Genomic DNA, 12,732 nt, shown 5'->3' with positions numbered 1-12,732 from the left:
CAACAGCAGTTCTCTTAAAAAACAAACAAACAAAAAAAAAAAACGAATGTATGAGGCAAAGGATAGACTTATTTGACTACATTTAAAGAAAATTCTTATTACTGATGCCATGATTCATTTCAGAAATAAAAAAAACGACTAATATTTGATTAAAAATGGAAATATTGTAGTTATGATACCCGCTATTGGAGAATGTCTGCTGACAGGGCAGCTCAGATCAGGAACAGCTTGAGCATAGCTTTTAACATTTTTTTTGTCATCCATTTACAAAAGCGCTCTACATGATTTCAATAATTAGCAGTTGTCAGCAAATGAAATGTACGTTTGCTAGAATATAAAAAGGTAGTGGATCTGACATTTTAACTCACATGCTAATCATGCAACGAGTCAAAAAAACCAAAAGAGTGTTTTATATGGGTTTTATTTACAAAATATATTAAAATACTTTGTACAAGGCCTCACTAAAGAGGTTTCAGTAAATTAGACCCATGCATGCATTTCTGTCTTTTTTCGTCACTAGGATGCCTGCTAAGGTTCTCTGGGCTGAGGTGCAAAAACAGGAAAGGAAGAAAGGGTAAAATGTCAAATAGAAAATTGTCTTACTCCTCTTGACCTTTCTAAGATGTAGGTTTCAGGGCTTAATAGGCAATCACAAATTTTTCACATGCAGATTGAAAAAAAAGGGAATTCAACTCAATCCTGCAGGCGGCTAGAAAGTTTGTTTTAACAAATGTACATTTCTTCATAGTAGTTTAGTTCCTTTTTAAATTCTTTGAAAGCTTCTTTTCTATATAAAACTTATCTTTCCATGGATTCAGGATTGTTAGCATTCCTAAATCCTATGGAGTCACAGTTTTTTTCTTATAGTAAACAGAAAGTGTAACAGCATAATGTAAATGTGCTAAGCTTTTAAGATTTCCCCTGTTAACACCATTTATAAATCTAGTTTAAATGTCATTAACGCTATTTTACTAAGTAGGTCATCCAACACTAAAATGAGTGTAAAATGAAACTAAAACCCAAAGCTTTATTTAAATGTTTAGTATATTGAGAAAATTGCAAGGTACTCAAATACTACATTTTAAAAGCCATGTCCTTTTTCATGGATTGCAATTTATCTACATGTAGATGATCCCTTTTCTGTACTGGAGCTTCAGTTTCTCGTACAATAGACATTTATAAAAAGAAATCCATGTAAATTAATTCAAATACTGAAGACACGGTTTTTTGGAAGGTTTTAACTAAAGTGTATGTGAAGTGAGTGTCAGGTTGTGTATAATGCAAGTGATTGCACATGTCCTCACCTTTTGTTTTTTTTTTCATTGTATATTTTTGGTCATATTAATTTTACACAATGTGCATTTATTGTCAGTTCCTGATAGCCAGGTGTTTTATGTAACTTGCTTCTCTGGGGTCTGATACATAAGAGTTTCCTAAATATTTGACAAATCAGCAGCATCAAATAATAAAAAAAAAACTAATAAACAATGACACTACTCAAGTAACAGCATATAATCTCAGTCTCTCACATTAAGTGATTTCTATTAGAAAGAATTGAAAATTTGATAAATTAATGCTTTTATCAGTTACTGTGATTGTGAAAGCAAATTTACAGTTGATGAAATACAAGCATTTTTTGTTTGTTTGTTGTTTTTTTTTTTTTTTTTTTTTTTTTGTTAAGTTTCCATCGATAACCAAGTCCAGCAGTGTACCAATACCACGAGACTCGCTGTCTCCAACACAGTTTTCAGTCTGGCTCTTCTGAATGTGCTCAGATCACAAGTGATGGCTTTGTTTCTCGATTTCCATGGAGTTATGCAGTTCAAGAGTTCATTCACAGATGGCAATGGCATTCCTTCATGTGTTTCACGTGTTATCGGAGCAATGGGATGTCACCATGATGAGCTTACATTCGAGTGATTCTCAGAATGTTCCATAAGGCACTGAAGGAAACGTCCAGGTTCTTTCCAAAGATAAAGTCTACTCCTGTCTTTCTTTCAGATGATGAATGTGGATGGAGTAGGAAGGGGAAAGAGGGTGAGACCTCTTAAAGATCCAGCCATCGCTTTTTAAGGTTTTCTTGTCACAATCATCAAGGCTGACACGAAAGTTCGCAGGGCCTGCATCTGCGATGGAAACAGATACAGAGGATATATAAAATATTTACGCAAAACTCTTCTTAATAATAACAACAGGTATTGGTCTGTGCGTTGCTCTAATGAGTTTTATTTATTATTTATTAGTCTAAATGTCTAAATGGTTAGTTAATAATGGGTAGTTATATATATAAAATGCCTGTTCTTTATTATTAATAAATACCTCTGTTAATATCTGTGTTTACTGTTAATAATTATCTGTGGGTCTAAAGGGAGCCTATTATAATTTATTATTCAAACTATTTCAGTAGGTTTTTTTTTATTTCCTTAAAGGGTGACACTTATTATCCTTTGGCTTTATAATCTACACTATATGACCAAAAGTATGTGGACACTTGACCATCATACCCATATGTGCTTGTTGAACATCCCAGTCCAGATTCCATCCCCCTTTGCTGTTATAATAACCTCCACTCTTCTGGGAAAGCTTTCCACTAGACTTTGGAACATGGCTGTTGGGATTTGAACTATTCAGCCACAAGAGCATTAGTGAGGTCAGGCACTGATGTGGGGGGAGGAGGTCTGGGATTCAGTCGGCATTCCAGTTCATCCCAAAGGTGTTCAGTGGGGTTGAGGTCAGGGCTCTGTGTAGGCCACTTGAGTTCTTCCACTCCAACCTTGGCAAAACATGGAGCTCGCTTTGTGCACATGGGCATTGTCATGTGTGAACATGTTTGAGCCCCTTAGTTCCAGTACAGGCAAATCTTATTTCTACAGCATAGAAGGACATTCTTTACAACTGTGTGCTTCCAACTGTGTGGCAACAGTTTGGGGAAGACTCACATATGAGTGTGATGGTCAGGTGTTCACATACTTTTGGCCATATAGCGTATCTATATCACTATACTGTATCTGTTATATTTCTCTATACTTTGTCTTAGGTTCCTCTTTGGCATAAGCACTGGTGCTCTGTACAGCATAAGACAGATTTGAATAGCAAACACATATAAAAGACCCAACCACTAATATTCCCTGTGTAAAAACTCGTCAGTGAAACCAATCTGAAAAAAATGGTTTTATAGATGCAGTTTTGTGGATGCTACTGCCAGAACTGTTTCATTAATTCAATGGTCATCCAGCTAAAGCATGCTTACTGTTGGGGGGAACCTCACAATACAGTGCCTTGCATAAGTATTCACCCCTTTAACATTTCTACATTTTGTAGTTCTGCTGAAATAGACTTAATTGGGATTATATGTCATGAATCTACACAAACAACCTATAATATTGAAGTGGAGAGAAAACTCAATGTAATTTGCAAAATTATTTTCAAATAAAAAAAAAATGTAAGAGTTGTGATTGCATAACTGATTGCGATGAACCCCCAAAATTAGTTCTGATGCAACTGGTTGGGATCAGGAGTCAAGTAATTAGTTGAGTGTGTATCTCTGAATTAATGGAGTCCACCTGTGTCTCATGATCTCAATATAAATACATCTGGAAACAGCATCATGAAGACCAATGAGCTATCAGAACAGGTCCATGACAAATTCTAGAAAATTATCAATCAGAGTTTGGTTTTGAAAAAATATCCAAAACAACCCACAGAGTGATTGGATAAGTAGGGCATCAGTTAGACAAGCAACTAAGAAGCCAAATGGTCTGGAGAGATCCACAGCTCAGATAGGAGAAGCTACTCACAGTTATTCCATAGATTTGACAATGCACAAAGCTGGGCTTTATGAAAGAATATTGATAGGAAAGCCATTATCGAACAAGGTCATATGAAACCACATGTTGGAGACTCAGCAAACAAAGAAAAGTTTCTCTGGTCTGGTGATACCAAAACTGAACTTTTTGGCCTTGGCACAAAGCACTACATATGGTTGAAACCCAACACTACTCATCACCCTGCATTCACCATCCACACAATGAAGCATGGTGGTGGTAGCATCATGGTCAGGGGATGCTTTTCATCCGCATGGACTAGGAAACTGGTCAGAGTTGAGAGCAAGAGGGATGCGGCCAAATGCAGGGCAGCCCTAGAAGAAAAATAGTCTTCTAGTATGCAAGACACTTTAAGTTCACCTTCCAACAGGATAACAACCCTAAGCATACTACTCTAGAGTGGTTCAGAACCAAGAATCTGAATGTATTAGAATGGTTCAGTCTAAACCCAGATCACAATCTGATTGAGAATCTGTGGCAAGACTTGAAAACGGCTTGCTGTTCACCAATATTCTCCATCCAATCTGACAGAACTTGAAGAATTTTGCCAAGAAGAAGGCAAACATGTCACGATGCATTTGTGCAAAGCTGATAGAGACACATCCCAGCAGACTTGCAGCCAAAGGTGGTTCTACCAAGTATTGACCCGGGGGGAATGCTTATGCAACCAACAGATTTCTGCTTTTTTGTTTAATTAACCATTGTGTCATAATAAAAAGTATTTTTTGAATCTTCAAATGTTAGAGATATTGTGTAATTCAAACGGGAAAAATCGCAGTTAAGCCCACTTTAATTCCAGTTTGTAATCCTATAAAATATAAAAACCTCAAGGGGAAAGGGAATACTTATGAAAGGCACTGTAATACTCACCTTAACAAATATATTAGCATTAATGTAGCTGTTTCTCTCAAATTGCTCTCCAATTCATTTTTTTATATTCTCTGTATAATAGTATACTGTAAGTCCAGCTTACATCTTTGCAAGTCTTGACCAACTGGACTTTTATAAATTTTCAGAAAGCAAATACAAGCTAAGCTAAGCTATGCATATCCATTTTATGGTGTCTTTTGTAATCCAGTGGTTGAAAAATATGACTGGCTTGGGGACTATAAGATCAGCTGAAATTTAAGAGATGAGATGTGTAGTGCGTTGGCCAACACTAAAACTAAAGAAAAAAAAAAAAGCTTCTTTTACATACCTCTAGATCTTAACACTCTCTGTCCCATACACATTGTAGCCTTCTCGGTATGTAGCAAAGTTCTGAGTGTTGGTTGGCGGGGCAGGCTTAAAGTTTTGGGCGTTTTTTTCAAGTTTCAGCCTTTTAGCTTCAGCACGTGACTTGTAACAGAATTCTATTAAAGCCACCATCATGGCCAGCCCCAGACCACCAACCAGAATATAGAAGACTCCAGCTACATTGCTCAGACTCAGAGCACTTGTCTTGTCCTATGAGAAGTGAGGAAGCCAGTTAGTATCATTTGCACTGGTGAACATTTGATACAAAATATTCAACACTCTTAACCTTATAGCTAAATAACCTAATCTTGGAATTATTTCTAGTAGAAATATCGACCAGGACTACTGGTATTTATAAGGAGACATTCTGAAGTGATAAAAATCTCCATTGGTGCTTCTCCCAAGAGATTGAGCACATCCATAAATGGAGGCTAAAGACTGGCTAAGAATTTAAATTGACTTCATGTAGTTTCCCTACAACAACCAGAAGGATTGAGAGCCTCTAGGATGGTTGTAGGTCCAGTAGCTCTCCAGAAGGAAGCAATTCAGTCAATGCAACATTAGAAAGCATAGCTGATCAATTCTGAAAATTCAAGTTCTGGAAAGTTCTAACCTAATCCTATCACTGGCTTCTTCATGTGTTTGAGGAAGCTGGTCAGTTACATACAGGTCCGACCTCTGGCTTCAAACCCTCTCTTAAAAATGACTACTAATTTCCCTTTAAAAGCTTCCTGTTCTTTATTATTTAACAATCAAATTCATATTTTGACATATTTTCTACAAAATACTGATCTTAAGAATTGGCTTGAACCATTCTGCTGCTGCTTACCTCCCAAACTTGTTCATTAAAAATTTGTTCACAAGAGTTTTACCATTTGCAATTTAACCCTATGAGCTGAAAAACATCTACAGTTGATTTTTTTTTAAATAGATAGAGTGATGATCATAGCTTTAAATATTCATTAAGAGGTCACCTAGCTAAGTTAATCTCAGAGGGTTAACAAAGAGGTTTATTATATTCTTTAACTTCTTGTGGTGCGGAAACAAAATGTTCATTGTGACATTGTTTCAAGCGAAATTTACTAAGGCCCTCGGCTCTCATCGAGGGCTAAGTAAGTTAGATTGAAACAGTTTGACACAATAAATAATTTCTTTCTACTTCACAGCACAAGAAGATAAACAATTTAATAGACGCATTTCATGCAAATAAGTAACAACGCTAATACTGTAAATCAAAATTTTAATTAAAAGTTTGGTAAATAAAAAACAGCAGCATAATGGTTGTAGTGTCATGAATGTCAAATGTTAGAAGTAAGCAAAGAATAACACTTGGTAGACTAAAAAAATATATATTATATCTATTGCACTTTTACTAATCCCCCACATATAACACTACCTGATTTATCATTACAAGTGCTCCAAGTGAAAAAAATACAGTAATAGAAAATGATCTATGTACTTTGGCAAAATATTCATGTGGGGAATTGTGCAAAACTAGAGGCCACTTGGATTAATTTAATAAATATGGCCAAAAGTCATTCAATATATCCTTACATATCAAATGAAAATGAAGAAAAAGTTTTCTTTTCTTTGCATATGAACAAATACGTCAAAATGCAATTTGGAATCAGTACAAAAGACCTGCAGCGACTGACCTTACTTCCAGAGTCCTTGGTCCCACATTCACCCTTATCGTACCACCATTTGTTTTTCAGCTTGGCTAAGATGCCTTGTTCACTGAGTTTCAATACTGCAAGGTTTACAGGAGTTCTTCACGTGGGAAATAACATAAATAACATTATATTATGTTATTTTATGTTATTCAAGTCTTATCTACTTTCATACTTTACAAAGCGATAAAGCAGGACTCCTGGCCATTTCTCCACAACACACACTGGCAGGCATTTCTGACTGTTACCTTCTATCCAGCAGAAGCTACGCTAAGGTGCCAGGACCTACCCATATCGCTTTGAGTAATCGGCATACACTGTTAAGAGAAGAACACGCAGGTTGCGGAAGATATGACCTGCTGAGCTATAGAAGCAGAGGAGAATGCATTTGTTCACTTATGATACAGACAGTCTGAGAAGTCTGATCAGCTAGGAACCCTTTACTGACTGACAGACAAACAAAAATTACCAGTAATATTTTGTTCAAGCTGAGGAGAGTCATTAAAAAAAATGAGAGAACCTAGTAGTATTATGAAAACAGGGCATAAGACATAGAAACACACTGCAGTTAAAGAGCAGAAAAAAGTGGCTCAATATGTAGCTATGAAAACAAGAAGGCCTAACCTGAAAATTATTTTAGTATTCAATAATAGTTTGGTTTAAATTTATATTACTGTTGACCTGTACGGATATAATTACTGCTTAGACTGACATTAGGTCTCAGATTGGGATTTTTGGGCTAAATCCAAATTTGTATTTTAAGAGGTGAAAAAAAAAACAGTCCTGCATACTCTAGGTATCGAGAGGGGCTTAAAAATTCATTGCCTTTGCAGTGGCAGCTCACAGATAAGCGAGCTCCCAGCCCACGCATTTCTTTTTGGCTTGAGGAGAGACATTGATTAACAGAGTAATTATCCTCTAAGTGTTTGGTGTGACTGGAGTGAGAAAACCAATCAGAAGGAAGTGATGGCAAGTGTGTGCCAGGGGCATGGAGGAGAAGGGGCTGTTGGATTCATGATGTTGCTTTGTTACAGGTGACTTAACAAGCTTTTTTTTCTACTTTTTTCTCTCTTGTACTTAAAAAACTTTTTTTCTAGTTCTTTTCTTTTTGCCTTTTTCACAGCTGGCTTTTGGGGCCTGGTCCAGGAGAGCCACTGTCGTCTCCCAACACAAGCTCATTAGAGCTGGCTCACCGACTGTGTGTTGGCCGATGTGGGCTTCAAAATCGCTGCAGACTGGAAAAAAGAGCAACAAAATCTGGAACAGAGGAGGTGATTAGGAAAAGTGCATGCAAACTGTCACTTCTTCCACAGCCTGGGGCTTCTCTGGTTGTAAAAAAGTTGAGATGTGTTGCTGTGTGTAACCCATGTTCTTTTGCTATAAGCAAAAAAGAAAAATATTTCCAGGGACTGAGAGATTCTTTAAGAGTGTAGGCCCCATTTTCAGGAAAGCTACAATTTCTGAAAAGCCCAAGCAATGACAGGCACAGCCGTGGACTATTAAATGCATGGACAAAATGAAAAAAAAAAAGATATAAAAAGAATACATACCTAATTCTGGGTAACTTTAGACTAACTAACTAACTAACTAACTAACTACTGCACTCACTCACTGACTCACTGACTGGCAGTCTACCTATTTACCCACCTAACTAACTAACTAACACACTCACTGTCTCAAAGATAGACTTACTGACTGACTCACTGACTGGCCGACTACCTACCCTCCTAACTTACTGACTGACTACCTAACTAAACGAAAGAATGAATGGCTGACTGACTGACTGACTGTCTGACTGACTGACTGACTGTCTGTCTCACTGACTGTCTGACTGACTGACTGACTGTCTCACTGACTGACTGCCTCAGTGACTGACTGTCTAACTGACTGTCTCACTGACTGACTGACTGACTGTTTCACTGACCGACTGCCTCAGTGACTGACTGACTGTCTCACTGACTGACTGATTCTTTCAGTAACTGACTGACTGACCGACTGACTATTTCACTGACTGACTGTTTCACTGAATGACTGACTGACTATCTCACTGACTGGCTGACTGACTGACTGACTGACTGTCTCACTGAATGACTGACTGACTGCCTCAGTGACTAACTGTCTCACTGACTGACTGATTCTTTCAGTAACTGACTGACTGACTGTTTCACTGAATCACTGACTGACTATCTCACTGACTGACTGACTGTTTCACTGAATGACTGACTGACTGAGTGACTTTCTCACTGACTAACTGACTGACTGACTATCTCACTGACTGACTGACTGTCTCACTGACTGACTGACTGTTTCACTGACTGTCTCACTGACTGACTGACTGTCTCACTGACTCACTGACTGACTATCTCACCGACTGACTGACTGTCTCACTGATTGACTGACTGACTGTCTCACTGACTGACTGATTGACTGACTGACTGTCTCACTGACTGACTATCTCACTGACTGACTGACTTTCTCACTGACTGACTGATTGACTGACTGACTGACTGACTCACTGACTGTTTCAATGAATCACTGACTGACTATCTCAATGACTGACTGATTGACTGACTATCTCACTGACTGACTGACTGACTACCACACTAACTGACTAACAGAAGAGAAAATCTTTGCTGACTTGTGGACAGATTTCTCATTGCAGACTATAATGTTTGAAAAACAGACATAGAACTGTCAGGGTGAGGAATAAAATATGTAAATATTTAATAAGAATAAAGTTGCTTCTTAAGACTCTATTCCTTAACTAAAATTGTTGTGTGTGTCCTTTGATTGGGCTAATCATCCTAAAAAGGAGGCAAATATACAAGTAATCTTGATAAAAGAAGTTCTTTGCTGGTCTGAATGAAGAGAAAGCCATATTGATTAAAATGTGTAAATATTCATTAGGAGGCAACATAAGCTTTCCCATTACGAAAAGTGAAGAAAGAATTTTTAAGATCTCAGTTAATCTGTGAATGATTTTTTCTGTTACTTTATAAGGTTGGAAATGTCAGCACCCTTCCCATTTATACTAATAGAGAGGGTGGAGCAGCAGTTATGCCTGATGGTTACAGATGTGGAAGGAGGGTCTTTTTAATGCACTCAGGGCATGTGACTGATTTTGCCATTCAAATTCTTGCACAATATCTTTACTGCCTAACTTATCTCAGGCCTGGGGTCTGGAAAACACTTGGGATGCTGCTACATTGAACCTTTATGAACCTTCATGCTTACTTTGTAGTGCTTTATAATTTTGTTGAGTAGTCTTAAAAAGCTATGACTGGTGCATAATATCAAATACGAAGTGCAAATATAATCAGGTTTCATCAAGGGGCTGCTTTGAATGCTGCCCAGCAGAGGGAAAAAGAAGACCAAAAATCCTCCATCTCCCTTTACCAACTGCTGGGCAGGTTTATTCACCTGCGTGGTTCCTCAAACACACATATATAAATGGACACACTTAACACTTATAGTGTTGGATGATAAACAAATGAGCCCTAACTTATAGAGTTAAATATAGTTTTAACAACAGACTAATTGCATATTCCAATATACAGTGCGCGGTTCAGTCCCTGCTTACAAAAAGCTCTCCTCAGTAGCACAAAATCGTACTGGTCCTTTTCCTCCTCCATTAGCCAAATCAGGGTTCTAAGTTTAATCTTGTTTGGAACAATCAGAATCAGGGCTGTGTTTCAGGAAAAGGAAAGAAAACAAATGAATATCACGTGGCTTGTGCCATGTCTAAAGGGCATCCGTTCAGGAATAACAGCCTTGCCGATTACTCTGCACTATGGTACCCGATTTTGGTGACATTGAGGCTGACCTTGGAGTCACCTCCCCCGCTGCCGCACTCTCCCTTGTCGTACCACCATTTGTTTTTCAATTTGTCCAAGAGGCCTTGCTCATTCAGTTTTAAAACTGCCAGGTTAACAGCGTTTCTTGAAACAATAAAACATAACTTGTAAGTAAATGCACAGGTTCTTTGAGAAATCTAAGGCAATAGCATAGTAGTAGTAACGGTAGAATAGTAGTGCTATTGAATATGCTGATCGACTACTACTTAGACTTCAGTGCCATTATATAGTATCAAGTATTTAGAATGGGCATTGAAAGAGCACGAAAGGACAATTTGGTTAAGAATTTCACGGAGGTGAAGGTAAGAGACGCTTAGAGCAAAGAAAGTGTTAAATATCAAAAGGTGGCATGGAGGGTTACACTGTTCAGAACTGAAGTGTGCGGGATGGGGACACTCGTCATTGAGAAGAAAAGTAACAACAACAAACACCATGCAATTAACATTCGTCACAAGTGACAGCGCAGCTTTTACAAGCTAAATTGAAAAACCATTGGACTGTTAAATTAAAACTGACAACACAACAGTCAGGAAGGACGGCACACAAGATAGAGGAAGAAAAGAGAGAGATCAAAGCATGAAGAAAAGGAAAGCGAGAGACAGTAAGAAAGACATAAAAGGTGAAATGGTCGTTAAACTTAGCCCCAAACAATCTAAATTGGATTTCTGATTCTATTAAGAAAGAACACAAGCACACAAAGGAGAAAAAACACAGATAATCATCATTATCTTCTTCAGTCAAAGAACATTAAAGAAAAAACATTATACCAATACCTCATCAGTGTTCATTGAGGGAAGAAAAATGGGAAAAGGGGGCAAAGAAATAAAGAGGGGAAGGGAAGGAGGGGCAGAGAAATGACAACACAAGACATCAGGGTAGGTGGAATACTATAACAACATGGAGAATATTGTTATATTATTCCACCCACCTTAATGCTGAGCCCTTGGGGGTCGCCACACCATAGCCTTTAGAGTCGAGATTTCCTCCGACTTTCATGGTGTCGCACGGCTTCCTCTGCTCGATGTACTCATTCATGGTGGACTCCAGCAGAAAGGCAAACTTGCCCTTCGACTTTCGCACCCGGGCCACCCCATCCGGCGTGGTCTTGGCAAAAACAGATGGCTCGGCAGATTTCATGTATGACCACATTTTTTCATACACTGCTATTTTCGAGCGCTGCAAGACGATGGGAGAGATAAAGGGAGAGAGAGAAACACATTTAGACATTGTCATAATTCAAATCATAGATATTGAACACAGATATTGTAATTCACAGTTCATATCAGCTAGGAAGGTGCTGTAGTTTTGCATAATTCCTCACATGAGAATGTTGCTAAAGTACAATTTCAATTGGTATTTTTCTATATTTATTCCACAGTGTTGTTGAATTCTTCGATCTGATTATTCAGAAGGTATTGATTAATTTTTTATAACATCAGCTCTGACAGTAGTGCTGGCTGTAATTCAAATCACAGGTTCCAACGTTTATATTAATATGCTTGTTCTAATTCATTTCTATAGTAACACCTCATTCACATGGACTTGTACGGAGGATACATAATCTAAGCCTAATAATAAACAGATTAAAAATGTTGTTATTTAACAAATTAAAATTGATATAGTGAAGATCAGAAACATTAATTTATCACTTTTGGAAGGAGTCTCCATTTTCAGCGCTTTGGAGCCAGCAGCTAAAGCTGTTCCTTTAACTGTGAAAGTCTTTACAATAGAGGACTTTGGGTTTTACGGTTTCTCTGTAACAAGGTCTGTATTGTTTCTGTCCTATTAAGTTTATGGAAGAGAAAAAATGAGTGTGTCGTCCATTGTCTCATTCATGTATCAGCATACCCTGTCAGGTTCTTCCTTACATATTGAGCATTTGTAATGAGAAATCAAAATGCATACTTTGTAGGGATTAGTAAAAGTGGAAAAAAAAAGAAAGTTATAGTCTACCAAGTGTTTCTCTTTGCTTACTTCTTATTTATGACACTAGAACCAAAGCTGCTTGTAAGACAGCTGACTTCATTCTTTCATTCATCCTGTAGTTATACATAGGAAAGTAAGAATCTGTCTGTATTGAATGTAACATTATGTGCCTTTGATGTCTCTATTTAAGCCATTGAAAAATATACACAGTAAAATCAGCAA

At 37.6% G+C, this 12,732-nt stretch overlaps 1 protein-coding gene across 5 annotated transcripts in view; it reads right to left on the bottom strand.

Moving 5' to 3' along the window:
- Nucleotides 1-405: 405 nt before the first annotated feature.
- gria3b (glutamate receptor, ionotropic, AMPA 3b) overlaps nucleotides 406-12,732 on the bottom strand; it is a 128,823-nt gene continuing 116,496 nt past the window's right edge. Inside the window, exons 13-16 of one of the 5 annotated variants that reach the window (XM_026940428.3) lie at nucleotides 11,513-11,760; nucleotides 10,554-10,668; nucleotides 5,023-5,270; nucleotides 406-2,126 (exon numbers count right to left, since the gene is read on the bottom strand). In XM_026940428.3, coding sequence (XP_026796229.1) covers nucleotides 5,025-5,270; nucleotides 10,554-10,668; nucleotides 11,513-11,760 — 609 coding nt within the window. In that variant the 3' untranslated portion in view covers nucleotides 406-2,126; nucleotides 5,023-5,024. Of the gene's footprint in view, nucleotides 2,127-5,022; nucleotides 5,271-6,653; nucleotides 6,831-9,016; nucleotides 10,669-11,512; nucleotides 11,761-12,732 lie in introns of those variants that run through there. The other 4 variants (XM_026940429.3, XR_004578416.2, XM_026940431.3 and 1 more) reach the window with 4 other exon arrangements.

Source organism: Pangasianodon hypophthalmus, chromosome 7, assembly GCF_027358585.1.
Source record: "Pangasianodon hypophthalmus isolate fPanHyp1 chromosome 7, fPanHyp1.pri, whole genome shotgun sequence".
In the NCBI taxonomy this organism is placed as follows: domain Eukaryota; kingdom Metazoa; phylum Chordata; class Actinopteri; order Siluriformes; family Pangasiidae; genus Pangasianodon; species Pangasianodon hypophthalmus.
Note: the sequence above shows the minus strand (reverse complement) of the source record. Positions and strands in the feature narration are given on the sequence as shown.